Source organism: Sceloporus occidentalis, unplaced genomic scaffold (genome assembly GCF_023333645.1).
Source record: "Sceloporus occidentalis isolate IW3139 unplaced genomic scaffold, rSceOcc1.0.p SCAF_2, whole genome shotgun sequence".
Lineage (NCBI taxonomy): Eukaryota > Metazoa > Chordata > Lepidosauria > Squamata > Phrynosomatidae > Sceloporus > Sceloporus occidentalis.
In genome coordinates, this window is record NW_028316982.1 from 158564949 (window position 1) to 158583135 (window position 18187).

Sequence of the window (18187 nt, forward strand, 5' to 3'; positions counted from 1 at the left end):
TAAACTCCTATGTCTGCAAGTAACTTTTAAGAAGTGGATTCATTGGCATCATGATAAAACTGCCTTTCTACTAATCAAGTAAAGACTGTGATAATCTATAGGTATACAAAACAGAAAAATGGCAGGCTAAGGATTGTACTTTTACCAGTAGGTTATCTTTGGAAAGTAGAAAAATCTAAGCTTGCTCACTCTCTTCAAACATGGACTTTAGTTCATGTGTGTGTTTCACATTGCCAATGTAACTATAACTTGCCAGGCTTTTATATTATAGTCCACATCGGAACTATATATGGATGCGTGACTTCCCCGCAAGTCTTTCAGCATACGTATATTTGACTCACAAGTGGATAAGAAAAGTGAATTCTTTGTGTATTGTAATTTGAAGGGAATGATTATTGGAACTGTCTGCAAACAAAAGTTGTTAAAATTATCTTTACTTGGGCACTAGAACTGCTACTGAAATTCAATAAGTGTTACAGCTAACTCAGGATAAATTAGTAGAACTTTCCAAATATGGGTACAAAAGAATGCAGTCGGGGAACAGCCCCCATGCTGTGTGTGTGTGTTTCTGTGAATACTTTAGGGAACTCCATCCATTTAAAGGTATACATGCTTACACCTTGGAAGTAAGAATTTACAGATAACAGTTATCTGTAACAAATTAATCTGTTTATTCCTATATTGAAATCCCCCAGATCCCACCCCAGGAGAAAGGTATCAACAATTAAATAAATAAATAAATACATGTAACACAATGAATAGGAAAACCATTAAAGTCTTGTGGCAAGCAATATTTTCTAGTCTTTTTGAAAACTTACTTTTACATGGTGTTCTGAATGGAATATTTTCAAATTCTGGACTGTTCTTTTATTAGTCTTAAAAGGTTCTCCCTAAGAACCTAACTAGTGATACAAGAATAATCTCTCCCACACCCATCTTCAGAGGCAATGACAAAGATTTACTTTTCAGATGCTGTAACAAGTCACAGAGCAAATGACTTTTAGCTTTCTAAGTCCTGCATGCACCCTTTAAATTGATTAAGGGGCAAAACCCACAGGCATCCCAGCCAAATTGCCCTGGGGCTTCGCCAAACACACGCTGCAGCCCTGAAAGTGCCTCCTGCCATGGTCCTAAATGGACCATGTCAAGGAGCGGAAAAAAGACACAACTTTTGGGGTTGATTTTGGGGCAACTTAGGCAGCCCCGGTGTGCCTTTCAGGCACTCTGGGGGCATGCATATAAATGCTATGTCCCCGGAGTGGCCAGAAGCTGCCCCCATCTGCCCATCTGTTTCAGGCCCAAATTTGAATTAAGCTGAATAAATTAAGTCCTGATCATGGTCTAGCTATTAATTAGTGTTTCCAAATGGGAGTGCATATTCTTCTTCCACATTAAAAGCCACATGAAAGTTGGATAAATATCATGATAGCCCTTTGTAGACTTCAGAGTAGGCATAATGAATGCAAGAAGGGATGGGATGAGTCACTAGCATGGCAGCAGGTTCCATGCCCAACTTACACACATTCACCAAAATATCTGAAGTGAGCCTATATCCATACATCTGTATGTGGGAAGCACCTGAACACAGCCTACTGCTACGTCAATTTCTTCTACCCCTAAGCATTCATATATCAGGGACAGACAAAGTGTGCTCCTGCATGTTGCAGGACTAGAGCTCTTACCATTCCTCACCATTTAGTATGCTAACCAGTGCTGATGGGAGCTGCAGTACAACAACATCTGGAGGATTGCATTTTTCAGTTATTTGCATTTCAGTGTTTAAATTTTAGGTATGTAAACCTTCACTTCTTTCATTCTTGCACAAAAGAACAAAGACTTTGAATTATTTCTTCCTGCCAGGTTACATTACAGGCATTTGTGTTGGCTTTTGAAAAAATGTTTTTATTTGCTCATTTGGGGACTATTTGCAAATGGTTATTTGTGCAAAAAACTTTTACACAGAATTTTTTTTCCTGCACAAAATGTTGCTATTATGGAATTTTCACAAAACATTTCCAAAATGCAACAACAACAATCACAACAAAAACCCCAAAAACCTACAACTCATTTGCAGGTGACCATTTTCTCAATAGGATGCCTTGATCTGTCAATGCCACTTCTCATTGAGGACAAGAACATTTGCAAATATTCTTTAGTTCCCTACTGATTTTAACCCTTTGCTGCAATTTTCTTTTGCCCCCAGGCAGATTCCGTAGCCCTGCACTGCCAAATGTTTTCCGGACATATTTCTTGAACTGGATACTGTACAAAATACAATGGACATTGTGGCATTATTTCAGCCGAAGGAATTTTAATAATGTAGGCTAACTTTTCAAAATAAGGAATGCATTTTTTAAAAAATCTAGTTCTTTAAAAGGGAAGTTCATTTCAGTTCATTAAGTCTTCAAAATATGCCATTTTCTCAACAATGATAAGAATCACTGATGAGATTATGGCACATGGTTTGAAAACCAAAAAGTCATTCTTTAGAGTTAAATGCTTATGACTTGTTATCTATAAAAAATTCTTAACACTATGTCACACCAGGAAGACTGACATAAAGTGAGAATATTTTCCTACATGAGATGTATGTACACATACATGTGTATCTGTGTGTGTGACAGAAAGAATCTGCTTCCAGCATCAAGACTGAAATTATGAGGGGCAAGGGGCTAAATGTATTACTTCTTCTCTTCAGTTATGTGAAGATCAATTCACTCCCTACAGAGAAAGGCTGAGGGCCTAAATACCCTAAAGGCACCAGCTAAACAGGGTCAGTTGTGGTTAGATGGGAGACTGCAAACAAATTCCTGGTACTTAGATTTCAGAGGAAGGAATTGGCAAAAGTACCTCTGAGTATTCCTTGCCTAAGAAAACCCTATGGAATTCATGAGGCTGTCATAAGTAACACTGACGTGAAGGCACATACACACACACACAAAGAAAAGTAAATCCCAACAATTGGGATCAATATTACAGTATGGTTGCCTGCTGCCCACTGTCTTTGACACCTCGTTATCCGCTCTTCACTCACATCCAGTTGCATCTGCAAAAATGAAATCTATATGCTTCTGTAGAGTAGACACTATGCTGCCAGAAGTTCTTGCAATAGATGTGTGCTCTCAAAATAGCAGACATTTTGCTAGTATGTTTCATCAAGAGAGAGGTTGGTTACAAACCGGCACTTTAGTGCGTGACACGCACTAGGGCTACAAAAGGGCGGTGCTTCTGCACCACCCTAACCCTAGTGCGTGCTCGTCACGCACTAAACGGTGGCGGCCCTTCCGTACGGGCGCCGCCGTGAGGACGTCACGTCCGCGCCGCCTCTAGACGGGGCGGCGCGGACGTGACGTCCTTGCTCTGGGCCAGGGCGCTTAGTGCGCCCTGAACACGGAGCAAGAAGGAGCTCCGTTTCAGAGCTCCTTCCTGGTTTAGTCCGCTGGGCGCAGCCTTCAGATGGCTGTGCCCAGCGGACTAAAAGAGAAAGGGGCCAAGCGGCCCCTTTCTCTTCTCCCTGCCGCCGCGGGGTGTCCTTGGGGCATGAAGCCCCAGGGACACCCCTTTTCAGGCTGCGGGGAAGCGGCGTTTTGCTGCTTCCCCGCAGCCTGAAAAGCGGCAGATCGGGGCCTCAGCGGCTGCCGTTCTAGCCACTAAGGCCCCGATACTCCGGGGAAAGGGGCGGGTGCAGACCGCCCCAAATGGGTGGTCTATAACCCACCAGAGAAAACAATTTCTTCAAAACCAGTCTTTTGTGATTTGTTTCTTCTTGCTTGCTATTAGGAAGCAGATCACCAACTAGAATGGGAAAACCCAATGCCTTTATCCAGAGCAGAAGCTAAAATAACTTGCTTCTTGGATTCTGTCAGCACATCGATTGTACTGTGCAATTCTAAAGATCAGAGTCATTAAGACAATGGAAAGTGACAGTGAACAAGAAAAACAGTATTCTTCCTTTTTAACACTTTTGTGAGAGAGGAAGGAACCAGAAGAAAAAAGAAAAAAAAATTCAACATGTGGAAACAATGAGGAAATACATTATGGACTGGGGAATATACATTAACTATCTCCTAACCATAGTTAGGAAATTGGGGACATGCTGCAAGTTTGCAGGTTCCCATTGTCTCTCTTGCCTGTTCAACTTTCTTATTCCTCCCCTGTCTCAGTAAAATGGACCTTTAGGGCCATTGGTAAGAAGAAAGGCTCCTTTTAAGGAGGATTTGCAAAGCAGCTTCCCTCTATCCCTAAATTCATATTATGAGTTAAAAATGCATGAGTATAAATGGAAAATTGTACCATCTTTAACACTAACCAGGGAAGAGAGGCAGAAATTCACAGTGATAGGTGAGAGAACAAGAAATCGCATGCTCTCATGGCATGTTCTTGATCTATTTATCATAATCTCTGTACCATGATTTTAAATCTGCTCTCAAGGACCCCAGGATATTTTACTATGAAAAAGACAGCATACAACACATGTTAAGATACTTTTATATGAAACTGAGCAATCATATGAACCATTGACTATACACTTTGCATCTTCACTCCTCTCTACATATGAGTTAGTGGAAGAGTTTCACTACTTACTGTCCAAACTAGAAAACTACAAACAAACTTTGGGGGAAAAAAACAACAACAACAGAATATAAAGCTCTGAGTTGGAGATGGCATAATATCCTGGATTGTTCTGAAGCCCTTCATCATGTGCTGGTACTGACAAGACAAGAAACTACAGTTAATTGCAAAGTTCCTGGATTGTTAGCTGCTACTATGAAAGGAGTGAGAGGACTGTATGCACACTCACAAGAGTCAGTCATACTAATTGTTTGAATTTTTACACCATATAAGTAAATATGAGGGCTACTTGTAAAAGAAAAGAAAAGAAAAGATTAACTGTGTTTTCAGTTATTTCTATCAGGGTATTTTCTTTGAGAGTTAAATCTTTATTTTGAATGCTGGGAATTAGCAGTAACCACAGTTTTGATAATCTGAAATCTAATAAAACTTTTACTGCAGAAAGGCAATCATAACAATTTAAATCTAAAACAAAACATTCCCCAATAGCTTGATTGGAGTGGCATTTCTAAACAAACATTGTCATTGTGAATGTTGTATAAACTGAAATTTCCACTGAGAAATATTTTTTTTAAAAAATCACTCATTGCAAAAATTATCTTGTAGCATGCAGAAGAAAACATAGTACTCTAAATTCAAAAATATACACACATCAATATAGTCCATAACAATGCTGTATAATGTTCTGAACTCCTAGCAGAGTGTCAGCAACTATGGTCCTCCAGGTGTTTTTAGAGTACAACTCCCACAATCAGTTAGCACTAGATAATTCCATACTGGCCACTAGGTCTGATGAGAGTTGGAGACTAATAACACTTGAAGGACCAGAGTTGCACACTTCTAGTCCAAACAGAAATATTTCTGTGCAAGTGTGTCTTGTCAGTCTCAAGAATATTTTAAAAAACCAGTCAGGACATTCCTTATCACCATGTTTCAGTGTTTCTTTTCCAGTTGACACTCATCATTTTATCATTCTCACAGGACTGTCTGTTCCCTTTTAAGTTTCATTTAAAGACAATCTCTTGTAGTTTTGCAAACTTCTGGATCTCCCCAAGCATACTGAGACTTCTCAATTGTTTCTTGGTAGTTCTGCCTTGGTTCCATTTCAGTTACAGTCATCGTTCAAGTTTGCTCTTACAAGAAAAATGAGAGCTTTTAAGTTAAAAGCACACACATTTGTCTCCCTGAATATAGCACTATATCTGATTTACAGGCAAATTTATACAATTCCTGTGTTCATCTCTATCAATTAGGATTAGATTTTGCAACCGGACCCCCACATTAACCAACCAGTGGCATCACTCCCCCCCCCCCCATTGACTTCTTCCCATTCCAAACCATTGAGAATCCTTAGTCATTGTTGTTGTTGTTTTTGTACTAATGGTACTCCAAATCATAATTCTCATATATTACTGAATGTAATGGCAATAGTTGTGACATAAAGCAACTAGCACAAGTAAAATTATAACTTTAAATTACAATATCATATGCATAGCCTATATACATGATTTCATGTGCTTAAAGTGAAAATCTAGTAAAATATGATGTTTTTAAAGATTTTTTAAAATATATATTTTAAAAATATTCAAAAATTAATTTTTGAAATTTGAATTTTTTATATTTTTTTAAACCTGGGACCTCTCCTTTCTCTTCTCACTGAGCCTTAGCCCACTCACCCCATGCGACACAGGTGAACTCTACAGCCCATATTTGTCAAAAGGCAGATGTTTGGGGAGCAGTGGTATCACCCCACCTTAGGATATCACCTGGTGCAGTCCCCACCCAATGCACTTCACTAGTGATGCCACTAGAACTAATATGCCTTAATTTTAGCCTGATAAAAAGTCTTTGTCACTTTGCAGTAGAGCGTAAATGGCTGAATGTTCCTCATATTTCTGTTTGGAATTCCCTTTTTGGAAGGTCCTTTGAACATTGTTGCTCTCCTTTTCACATGAGTGATTGGCAACCACACATGACAATTAATTTATCTATGCATGGTGTTCAAGTAGACTTACCATCAGACACACAGTGTGAAAAGTTTTACACAAAACACATCCCTGCACATACACAGGATTAATTCCTATGTCTCTCTGCTATCTGCCAAATCCAAATTGGTTCTTTGGTTCACACTGGAGATCATATAAGTAGCAGTGCACGAATGCAATCAACCCGTTAGAGATGACCTGATGTCACATTGTGTGAAAAATATTAATTTTGCATAAATAAGATTCATAAAGTAGCATTGTCCTTCTGGCTCATTATACATTTCCATTGCAGCCACCAGTTATGAACAAATTGCTATGATAGAATAATATTATGCAGAAAGACTGGTTCATGCAGTATAAGAAAGACATAGAATAAAGAAAATGCACCTCTTTTTAGCCAAATATACGGGGAGTTTGGCAACCCTTGCCAACAGGTAAAACTGGGAAAGGAGCCTAAAATCAAAGTTAGGGCAAACTTGCAAATTTAATGAACCCTTAGTGGATCCTTCTTAGCATTCAGCAACCAGCATCTTATTCTTTAGCATGTGCTGGACCTCTGGAGAAGGGGAATTCTGAACAGCCATGAGATCATCAGACAAAGTCAGTACAGTGGAGCCTCGGGTTACGAAATTAATTCGTTCCGCGGCCGCTTTCGTAACCCGAACGGCTTTCGCAAGCCGAATCCCCATAGCCGCTAATGGGGAAAAGCCGCGATTTGGTGTAAAATCGCGCCGAAAAGCACCAAAAGTTTTTTCGGGACCCGAAAAAACTTTCGTAACCCGGATCAATAATTTCCTATGGGTTTTTTTCGGGTCCCGAAAAATTCGTAACCCGGGTATTTCGTATCCCGAGGTTCCACTGTATAATGAAACTGATGTCTCCATCTCTTCTGACTGCTTGAAATCTTGAAATATTTTGTTTCTGCCTTGAAGCAACAAAAAGGTTCTATCTGTGCAAATGAAGCAAAACAGGTCGGGGGGGGGATGTGTGTGTGTGGGGGGTCCCATCTAATTTGCAAGTGTTTCTATGCAACCACAAGTCCTGACCTTCATGGAAGAGGAGCCCATGAATAATAATGGAACAGCCTTAGCAACTCATGCAGGGTAAAGGCACTATCATGCAGAAATCTCCAAGTTCCTATCCTGCTTCCATGTTCTCCCCATCACCACCATTCTTTTTTTTTTCTTTCAAATTATAGAACTGGAATGCGAATAGTCTGTTAGCAAAAGTCAACTGAGATAATGATGGCCATGCAATGAACGCAGTGTTTAGTCATTTGTACATCTCCATGCAAGATATTCAGTCTATCTGATGCAAGCTTCAGTTTTAAACTCACTATGGCCACTTATGCATTCTATATGCAGTAGAATCCAGTTTGTATTCTGTATGACCTGAGTGTAAACCTCTTGCAAAAATGTTAGCTGGATCTGAAAAAGAGCTTAAGAAGTAAGGTGGAGGGGGAAGGCTTTTAACTCCCATTACTGTTTTCTATTTTTTTTCCCTCTTGAATATATCAAACATTTAATTTCACACCCCATATTCTTCCTATTCCTTACACAGAACTCCACATCCTATCATCTCTACACAAATGGTAAATAATGCAAAATTTGTATTTATTTATTTAATTAATTAATTTTTATCCCGCCTTTCTCCCACATTAAAATAGCACTTTAGAAACAATTAAAATAATCCAATTAAAACTATAAAACATTTTAAAACATTTAAAATATACAATGTTAAAAATAATCTAAGCCAACCTCCCATCCCCCCAATGAAACCAGGCCTGTATGATTTCAAAAAGCTTGCTGGAATAAAAACATATTTGCTTGCCAGCAAAAGGCCAGCCTAGTATCCTGTGAAAGGGAGTTCCACAAGGTGGGAGCAGCCACTGAGAAGGCCCTCTATCATGTCCTCGCCAAACGAGCTTCGGATGGAGGTAGGACCTGAGGATCTCAGGGCTCTAGGTGGTTAGTATGGAGAGATACGGTCTCTCAAATAGTCTGGACCTAAGCCATACAGGGCTTTATAGGTCATGACCAGCACTTTGAATTGTGCTTGGAAGCGAACCGGCAGCCAGTGAAGCTGTGTCAATACAGGAGTTATACACTCCCTGTCACTGGCTCCGGTCAGCGTTCTAGCTGCAGAATTTTTGACATGCTGAAGTTTCCAAATAGTTTCCAAAGGCAGCCCCACATAGAGTGTATTACAGTAATCCAAACGGGATGTAACCAAAGCATGTGTCACTGGAGCCAGATCAGATGTTTCAAGGAATGGGCGCAGCTGGCGCACTAGTTTTAATTGTGCAAATGCACCCCTGGCCACTGCTGAAACCTGGGCATCCAGGCTCAGAGTGGAGTCCAGGAGGGCATCCGAGCTGCAAACCTGAGATTTCATGGGGAGTGTAACCCCATCCAGCTTAGGCACAGCCCCAGTTCCGTGATCTGCCTTACGACTGACCAGGAGCACCTTTGTCTTATCTGGATTAAGCTTTACTGACAGCAGACACTGGTTCAGAACAGAGACGGCTTTCTTGGAGTCAGATGGAAAGGAGAGATAGAGATGGGTGTCATCTGCATACTGAAACAGGAATCCCCCAACACCACCTTCTGAGACCACCCTTCCAAAAAACACCAGAACCACTGCATAGCAGTGCCCCCAAGTCACATCCCAGAAAGGCGGCTCAGAAGGATACTATGGCCGATGGTATCAAAAGCCGCTGAGAGATCCAGCAGGACCAACAGGGACACACTCCCTCTGTCCAGTTCCCTGTGGAGGTCATCCACCAAAGCGACCAAAGCTGTGTCTGGGCCATAGCCAGGTCTGAAGCCAAATTGAAATGGATCTAGATAATCCATTTCATCTAGTATCCCTGGAGCTGGGAGGCCACCACTCACTCCAGAACCTTGCCCAAGAATGGAATGATAGAGACTGGCCGATAGTTATCTAGAATGGTGGGATCCAGGGAGGTCTTTTTCAGTAATGGCCCCACCACAGCCTCCTTTAGGCAGGATGGACATTTGCCTTGCTGCAGTGAAGCATACACCACTCCCTTTACCTACTTGGCCAGTCCCCCTCTAGCTGATTTCAAAAGCCAGTAAGGGCAAGGATCCAGTATGCATATGGTGGCCCTCGCTTCTCCAAGGATCCTATCCACATCCTCAGGCTGCACAAATTGAAACTTGTCCAATAATGTGGGACAAGCAGGCACTATGATTACATCCACTGGACCTGTCTCAACTACAGCATCCATGTCAGAGCAAATCCAAGCGATTTTGTCTGCAAAATGTCTTGCGAATTCCTCACAGCGAGCTGTCGAGTAGTCTTTGTTTCCTTCTTGGGGGCCAAAATGTAAGAGGCCTCTGACAACTCAAAACAGCTCTGCTGGACGACACTGTGCAGACACAATGGTGGCAGAAAAGTATAGTTTCTTTGCTGCCACCACTGCCACAGCATAGGCTTTACAGTGGGTTCTAGCCCATATTTGGTTGGATTCACTCTGAGTCTTCTGCCATTGTCACTCTAGCCTCCATCCCACTCTTTCATCACCATCAGCTCCCTGGTAAACCAAGGGGCAAATCTGGCTCTGCTTCGTGTGAGGGATGCTTAGAGACAATTGTGTCCACTGCCCTATTCCAGAGATCAGCCAGGGCTTCGATAGGATCACCTGCCAAGGCAGCAGGAAATTCCCCAAGAGCCATCAGGATTCATTCCAGATCCATAAGCCTCCTGGGGCAGACCATCTTAATTGACCCTCCACCGCTGCAAAGGATTTGAGTCCCAGTGAGTCTAAACTCTACCAGGTAGTGATCAGTCCATGACAACAGAACTGCTGAGAGTTCCTCCACTCCCAGATCACTGTCATCCTGTCCTGAACAGAAAACCAGGTCCAGAGTGTGTCCCACCACAAGGGTGGGTCCAGATATTACTTGGGACAGCCCCATGGATGTCATGGTGGACATGAAGTCCTAAGGTGCTCCTGATAGAGCAGTCTCTGCATGGATGTTGAAGTCCCCTAAGACAACAAGTCGAGGGGACTCCAACACCACTGTAGAGACCAACTCAGACAGCTCAGGCAGGAAGACTATTGTGCAGCGGGGTGGTCAGTACACCAACAGAATACTTATTCTGCCCTGGCCACCCACCTTTAAGTAAACACACTTATACCCAGTAGACTGTGGGACAAGGCACCTGGTATGGGAGATGGAATCCCGATAAACCACTGTAACTCTACCTCCCTGACCCCCAGACCTCACCTGCTGCTGAACGGAGAACCCAAGTGGACAAATCTGGGAGAGATTAGCCCCCCCACACACACACACACCTTCATCTAGCCAGGTCTCCGTAATACAAGCCAGGTCAACATGCTCATCCAGGATCAAGTCCTGGATCAGTGGTGTTTTACCATTTACCAACCTGGCATTGAGCAGCAGCATTTTTAGCGTAGGGGGGCTGCTGCCAAGCCTATCCGGGCCTTTTGAATTGGGGATCAGTTTGGGAGTAATGAGTACCCTATGTATGTCCCTTCTAACCGAATGATAGAACTGACTCCCCTTACCATATCTCCCCCTGCCCATCACTGTTGTAATGACTGCTCCCTGGACTGTTTCCTCTCCCTTGACCTCCTTGCAGAACATACTGTCTTGCTAGCAGGTCAGTTGTTTGAGGTTAACAATTCAAACCAATAACCTCTCCCCAGCAAACCAGAGGGACTGGCTCTCGCCCTTGTTTTCCCCAAAAGCAGCTCCACCAAAGGGCAACCCCCCCATTGGTGTCACCCCTTTTGGCAGTGACCCTGCCGCAGCAGGCACCCAGCTTTTATCCCCTTGGAGTGGGATAGGTGGTCCTAATTGGCTGTTTAGCCAGGGATTGGCTGGGTGCCTGGAGCCTGGTCCTGAAGGGAGCAGTCACTGAGAAAGCAGCAGTCCTCCAGGAAAGACTGCCAGCAGCAAGCAGCAGCAAAGCAAAGCAAGCTAGCAGGCAGGCAGGCGTTTGTAGCTCTTCCTGGGGTGGTGGGGTTGCCTCTTCCTCCTCCCATGTGCTCACTATTTCTTCTGTGCAACAAACACATATTGGCATGATCAAAGTAGTCTACACCCCCCTTCCCATGAATTCCAAAGCCCAAGGAATAAAAAACTAATGATGTCAAGCTAAGCAGATGCCCTTTAAATAATGGATTCTAATGTTGACATTTCATCTAATGTCAAATGTAGATGGGATGATTGTATGTATGGAATGGACACAGCCACTGTAGAGCAGATTTTTACATATATTGTAAAAGCAGCTATGATAGACAGTAGGCAACCTGGTGCCTCCAAATGTAGGTCTTTGCCACTGGCCAGTGGCCATACTGATGGGGAGGTTTTTTCCTGTTTCTGAGCTGTGATGGCCTTTGTGAAAAGCTCCTTACGCAACATTTAATAACTGTACATATAGTGGGAAATATATTTGGAAAAGTTTCATTTCCAAAAAAAAAATAAGATTTCCAATGTTGGGCAGTTCTTTTCAAGGCAGGAACACTTTGTTCTTTGCAGAACAGCTAATGTTGGCTTTTAGTATCCATGAGAAATAAATCCTACCCATATATGCATAACAGTAGCAAGGCTTATACAGGCAAATGTTTATGGTGTAGAAATTATTCATTAACATAGTTCTATTTTAGTCTCCATAAACCTTTGTACAAAATTCCACTTTAGCTTTGACAGGCAAGCATATTTGGATTTTAACTCCAATCAGGGAAACATCCCCAAGGAAGGTGAACATGTTCCATCTTACCTTGAACATCTGAAATGGCTGTGGTGTTGTTAACCTCCAACCTTTTCCCAACTCCATCTACAGAAAAAAGGAGATTACCTCCATTCATGAGCTTTGCACATTAGCAGTTTAATCTGTCAATGTACCAATGTAAAAGAGAGATCCCTGTGCCATGACATACATGACCTGTTGATGCTAAACCTCACTTCGGCAATTCTCTCTTATAAATACACAATCATGTCCTCAGTCTATACATCGGGTGACCTTTTCAATCCAGGAAGATACTATTTTTCATTCAGTTACAATATAGTCAAGTTTGAAAGTCAATGTTTTTCTCAAAACTATGGTCTCTGTCACATGTAAGTACTCTCGTATGACCAAATCAAGGCCTCGACAGTCCTGTACATCCTACAATTAACCCCAGTGGGAAGATCTCAGGCTCTGTTGGTGACCAAGCACCCTAGCAGACCCCACTGGTGCTGTAATTTGGTTCCTCTTATCTCTCAGTTTCCTTTCCTTGGGGTTATAGTGTCAGCAACAACAGCTAGAAAGAGGCTGCTGTTTTCATCAAATTATGGGTAAAGCCTAGAGACATGCAGCAGACTCTGTTTTACAGGCATTCTAACCCCATTTTATGAGTGAATGGCTAAGCAAAATTCCATGTTGCCCATAGCAGCCTCTCCTGCAATTATTTTAACTGTGTGGAAGGGAATACCCAAAGACAGCTTCTATCTGTTAGAGGATCTCTAAGAGGAATGAATGAAATAAGACAGGCAAATTCTAACCTAGCCACAGTCCTAGAAACAGGTTAGATTAAAACAGGTTTTGAATATACTGCACTCAAAAGCTTTTAAGAGAATTTGGCAACTGTTTACCAATTTGAAGTCGAAGGCTTTCATGGCCAGTATCCATAGTTTTTTGTGGCTTTTTCAGGCTATGGGACCATGTTCTAGAAGAGTTTATTCCTGACGTTTCGCCATATAGCCAGAAAAAGCCACACAAAACTATGTTTACCAATTATTAAGACTAAGTGTCAAGATGTATTGTGGGGAAAATACGGGAAAGCCCTCTAGACTAGAGAAGACAGCATGTAGGTTACAACAGTAAGACTGTCTAGGAAACAACAACATGGAAATGGTTTTGGTACTATAAATCTTATTGGTACTAATAAGATACACAAGAACATTTACTAATATTAATAAAAATCTTTTAAATTACAATCTTTTTTCAACCTTTTAAAAGCTGATTATCTAATGGCATACATCTTTTACAGAATTTTCATCTCAGGGCCAAAGTAACCCTCAATATAAGTCTCAGGCTTACATCAGACATAATTACAAACCACAGTTTGCCGTTACAAGAATAAGCAATATTGAGTTTTGGGCTCACATGTTCCCTTCTCCCCTCTTCCTTCATGCACTATAAAAGTGTTGCTTAACATGTTTCTTTATATTAGCTTCAGATTTGTTTTTTAAATGAGAGTATTTATATCTTTAAACATTCAATCTAAAATCCCACAAAAATGTCCCACAAAATTTTATTTAATAACTCAATTTTATACATAGAATCATAGAGTTGGAAGAGATCGCAATGGCCATCCAGTCATTCATCCTGATATAAAGGCAAGGTACACACTGGAAGTACAAGACAGCAATGTAGTGGAACAAGAAAGTTAACATGTGAAGCAGATGTTCATTATTTCAGAAATACTGATAACCACCTCAAACTTGGCCAGTCTGGGCTGTTTCCAGAATGAACATACCCATGTAAGTAAGTGTACTTCTTTTTAAGACCTGGGTACTATATAATTGTGGGAAAATGCTTTCAGAGTCAGAGGAAAGAAAATGTGACTACATTCAGATGATTCTCCTAACTATGGTTTGGAGGAACCAGGATAACCAGAACCAAGCCTCAGCGTCACATCCTACTTCTGTTATACACAACAGAAAGCAATTAGAAACTCCTGCTTCTAAATAGTGTCAACTGATCGTTTTTGAACAGCAGTGGATGAAATGTGGTGCACTGGCTGAATCCCCCACAATACATTTTCTTTCTAGAAAAAAAATGTTCAATTTTCTGATTCTAGAAGCTTCCAGGAATCGAGAAATTATAAAAAATGGGGTGCAGAGGTGAAATAATAGAACCACATAGTTTCCTAAGTTACCCCTCCCTATTCTAGAATTAACTCCCTGCTTCCATTGCGTTCTATTTCCAATTATCATGTCATTATTTGTTTGTTTGTTTGTTTGTTGGTCTAAAATGGCATAACATGGTTTGTATCTAACCAAAGATGCTAAAAGATTTGATTATTGTTTTTTACATTTAATACAAAAGCATGTTAAATTCTATTTATGTCTAAAAATTGAGACCACAGTGTTAAACAGAAAGAATATAAACTTATACACTTAGAATGTGGTAGAAATATATGCCATCGTTGTTAAAGTGGATTCCATATTCAATCAGTTGATTATCCAGTAGGTGCCAAGGCCGTAAGTTCCCCCATTACACAATGGTTAATTAGCTTCTGACCCATCATGTCAAAAGTGAGGGAACAGGTTTGTGAAATCATTGGCTGTGGGGGGGAACCACACTCACACAATCACTGAGAAAGTGCAACTGCTTATGCAGCTATTTTTATGTTACTGTAGTACTCCAACAGAATTCTGACCATGGCATATTACACTATTGTATCTGGAAATAATAATACAAATAATGTAAAGTGTTGGAGAAATTGTAATCAGCAAGTTTTATATTATCCATATGTGGCAGTCATGCACTTTTATGCTAGTTTTGTACTATTTGTGGAAACAGCAAACTGTATGTATTGAACTCTACAAGCTACACAGGGCTGAGACCATTAGCCATTTCGGAGAAACAAAATGCAAAAGTGACCTAAAGGAATCAATAGTGCTCATGTTGATGGCAGCCTGAAGGCTCATAGACAGATGTTGGAAAACTGTAGCGTACTTGACATTTAACATTTAAGCCTCAGTTAACACAGCCGTGACAAACTGCCACAGCAGAGAAACTCAACTTCAATTAGCTAAAAGTAAAGTTAAAATATTATTTTTACACATTGTGGCATGATTTTATCTTACGTACAAGTCAGGGATATATACAGCAATATCAAAGCCATTCCTCAGATATGTTAAAGAGATTACCCATAAATTGCTGATGCAATAAACTGTGTAGAAAATCTCCCAAAGGCTAATAGATCTCGGTTACATTTTTTCCTTATAAAGAAAAATAATATTAAAATAGCTATGTCAGTCAGTAGTTATGATATAATAATCTTTTCCTATTTCTATTTTATTTTCTTCTTGTTTCTCACTACCTTTAGATTAAAAATAGCAAGCATTTGCTATATAAAAGAGGAAGAATGACAGGGAAAATACCTGATTTTGGAAATCAAATATTGTACTATAAATGTGATGCAATAGGTAACAATGCACAAATATCAATGATTTTACAATTAGCATGGATATCTATTTCCCAACTCATCTCACAAAGAAATACTGTTCTGTCCAGTAATTACTACTTATGCTTCCAGAACACACTGGGCACTAGGCACAAGATTCAGCACACTGAAGTCTTTATTGGGTTGTGGCCCTGCCTTCCAAGAAATGATGTTATTTACTGCCCTTGCATGTATACAAGGCATCTAATAGAAAGCCATTAATTTTACATTGCTCCCTTTTTTCTAAAGAGATGGCAGAACAATCTTAATGCTCACCAATGGTTGGTTGAGGAGGGATAAATGAAATAACTACGCCCTTCCAGTAGCTCAATGGCTAATCCACTCCATTTAAATCCCAGGTAACACATCTAAAAAAGCTCCATAGGTAGATTACTGTTAGTACTAGGCCATGAGATTGGTGTACCAGAAAACAAGCTTGGATTTTCCAGATCCAAAGCGCTTCTGCATCCAAGCGGGCCCTTGATTAGGTCTTCCACCTATCAGGCTGGTAGCTGGAGGTGAGACAAAATGAGGGTATTATCCCCCCATCAATAATTTTGCCCATGGGAGGGGTGGGATTTTTATTTGGGAGGGCACTGTGTACATTCCTTCCCTCCATAGCTACATCACTGCCACATATACTCAAATCAAGTTGCCATAGGTATTTTCCTCCCAATGAAAATGTGTGGGGTAATAAAAATCCTAAGTGTCACATGAAGGGGAACCCGCTAGTTTTTAGCTTGTTGTTGTTTTTAACTGCCCTCAAGTCATTCTCAGCTTGTGGCAACCCCATGGATGACACCTCTCCAATACCTCCGCTGCTCTCTCAGTTCCTGCAGGCTCAGGCCCATGGCATCTCTGATTAAGTTGAACCATCTGGTAGATGGCCCCCTTCCCATCTACTGTCCTCTACTTTTCCTAGCAGTATTGTCTTTTCTAATTACTCATGTCTTCTGTGGCCAAAGTATGACAGCTTCAATTTAGTCTTCCTGGCTATCAGGGAGAATTTTGGCTTGATCTCTTCTAGAATCCATTTGTTTGTCTTCTTGGCCATCCATTGTATCCTCAGTACTCTTCTCCAACACCATATCTCAAATGAATTTATTTTCTTTGGTGGGATACACACCGCCATATAGTACGTATTGTATACGTACTAGGGTTAGGAAGGGGCGGTGCTTCCGCACCCCCCTAACCCTAGTACGTATACAATACGTACAAGATGGCGGCGCCCCTTCCACATGGGCGCCGCCATCTTTACGTACTGGACGCATAGCGTCCAGACGTGTCGTGGCGCCTATGACGTCGCGAATGCGCCAGCGGCGCCTCGCGACGTCATCAGTGCGCCGCAAAAAGAAGCTCCGAAATGGAGCTTCTTTTTTGCTCCGCGCGGGAGCCACGCGGTTTGGCTGCTGCAGCTCCCATGCGGGGCAAATGGCACCGGCGGGGGAACGCCGCAAAGTGAGCCAACTAGCTTTTGAAGTAACAGACTGACCACCACTTCACTTTCCATCCTACTTCCAATTGTTCTTATATCACTGTGTAGGTAAGATACATATGGATAGTAAAATAATGTTCCCAGGTGATACTGGCTTTATTTTCTACAGACTATCATGGCTATAACTTTGAATTCTGACTTTATTTAATTCTTATTGTGTGTCTTCAAGTCATTTCCAGCTTATGGTAACCTTAAGGCAAACACATCATGGGCTTTTCCTAGTAAGATTTGTTCAGAGGAGGTTTGTCACTGCCTTGAAAGCATGTGACTTGCCCAAGTTCACCCAGTGGGTTTCAATGCCAAGTGGGGAATCAAACCCTGGTCTTCAGAATCATAGTCCAACACTCAAACCTTTATGCCATGCTGGCTCTCCCGGCTTTATTTTGTAAAATCCCCAAATATTTTAATTTGAGCTGCCATTTGCTTAAAACAATCAGTGTTGATCAGTCATGTAAGCTTTATATCAGCTAATTAAACCATTAAAGCTCTCTGAATCTGTGTTTACTTAAAACAATAATTCTAAATGAATACACACAAAGGTCCATGCATGTAATGCAAGTACCATCTCAGAAGAGGCTTGGCCTTCCACCTTAGCGTGACAGGTGAAGGGGTGCCATTTATAAGAAGGTTGCTTGCTGCATTATTATGAATGCTACATTATTTTGAATATAGAATGTACATTACTTGCATTCCAAATAATAATTTTTTAAAAAAATTGAATGATTCATTAGTGGCACCTCTTTTTAAAACTGGTCCAAGTATTTTTAGCTGATTAAAATCAACAAAAACTGCCTTGTGTTTACTGCAGTATTCAAATACTTTGTACTCTTGATCAGAAAATGCGATATTTACAGTGGAAAAAAAAGTCTAAACCAAGCAATTTCTATGAGCTAATTTTCTTAATCTGATATAAAACTCTTTGTGTAA

The 18187-nt window shown here is 41.0% G+C and overlaps 1 protein-coding gene across 6 annotated transcripts in view; it reads right to left on the reverse strand.

Moving 5' to 3' along the window:
• The window catches only part of NALCN (sodium leak channel, non-selective), a 300415-nt gene that overhangs the window by 244593 nt on the left and 37635 nt on the right, over positions 1-18187 (reverse strand). For 5 of the 6 annotated variants that reach the window (XM_089511233.1, XM_089511229.1, XM_089511230.1 and 2 more), the window contains exon 4: positions 12330-12386. The exons of the other annotated variant lie outside the window; for it this stretch is intronic. In XM_089511233.1, coding sequence (XP_089367359.1) covers positions 12330-12386 — 57 coding nt within the window. The remainder of the gene's footprint in view (positions 1-12329; positions 12387-18187) is intronic. 6 annotated transcript variants of the gene reach the window in all.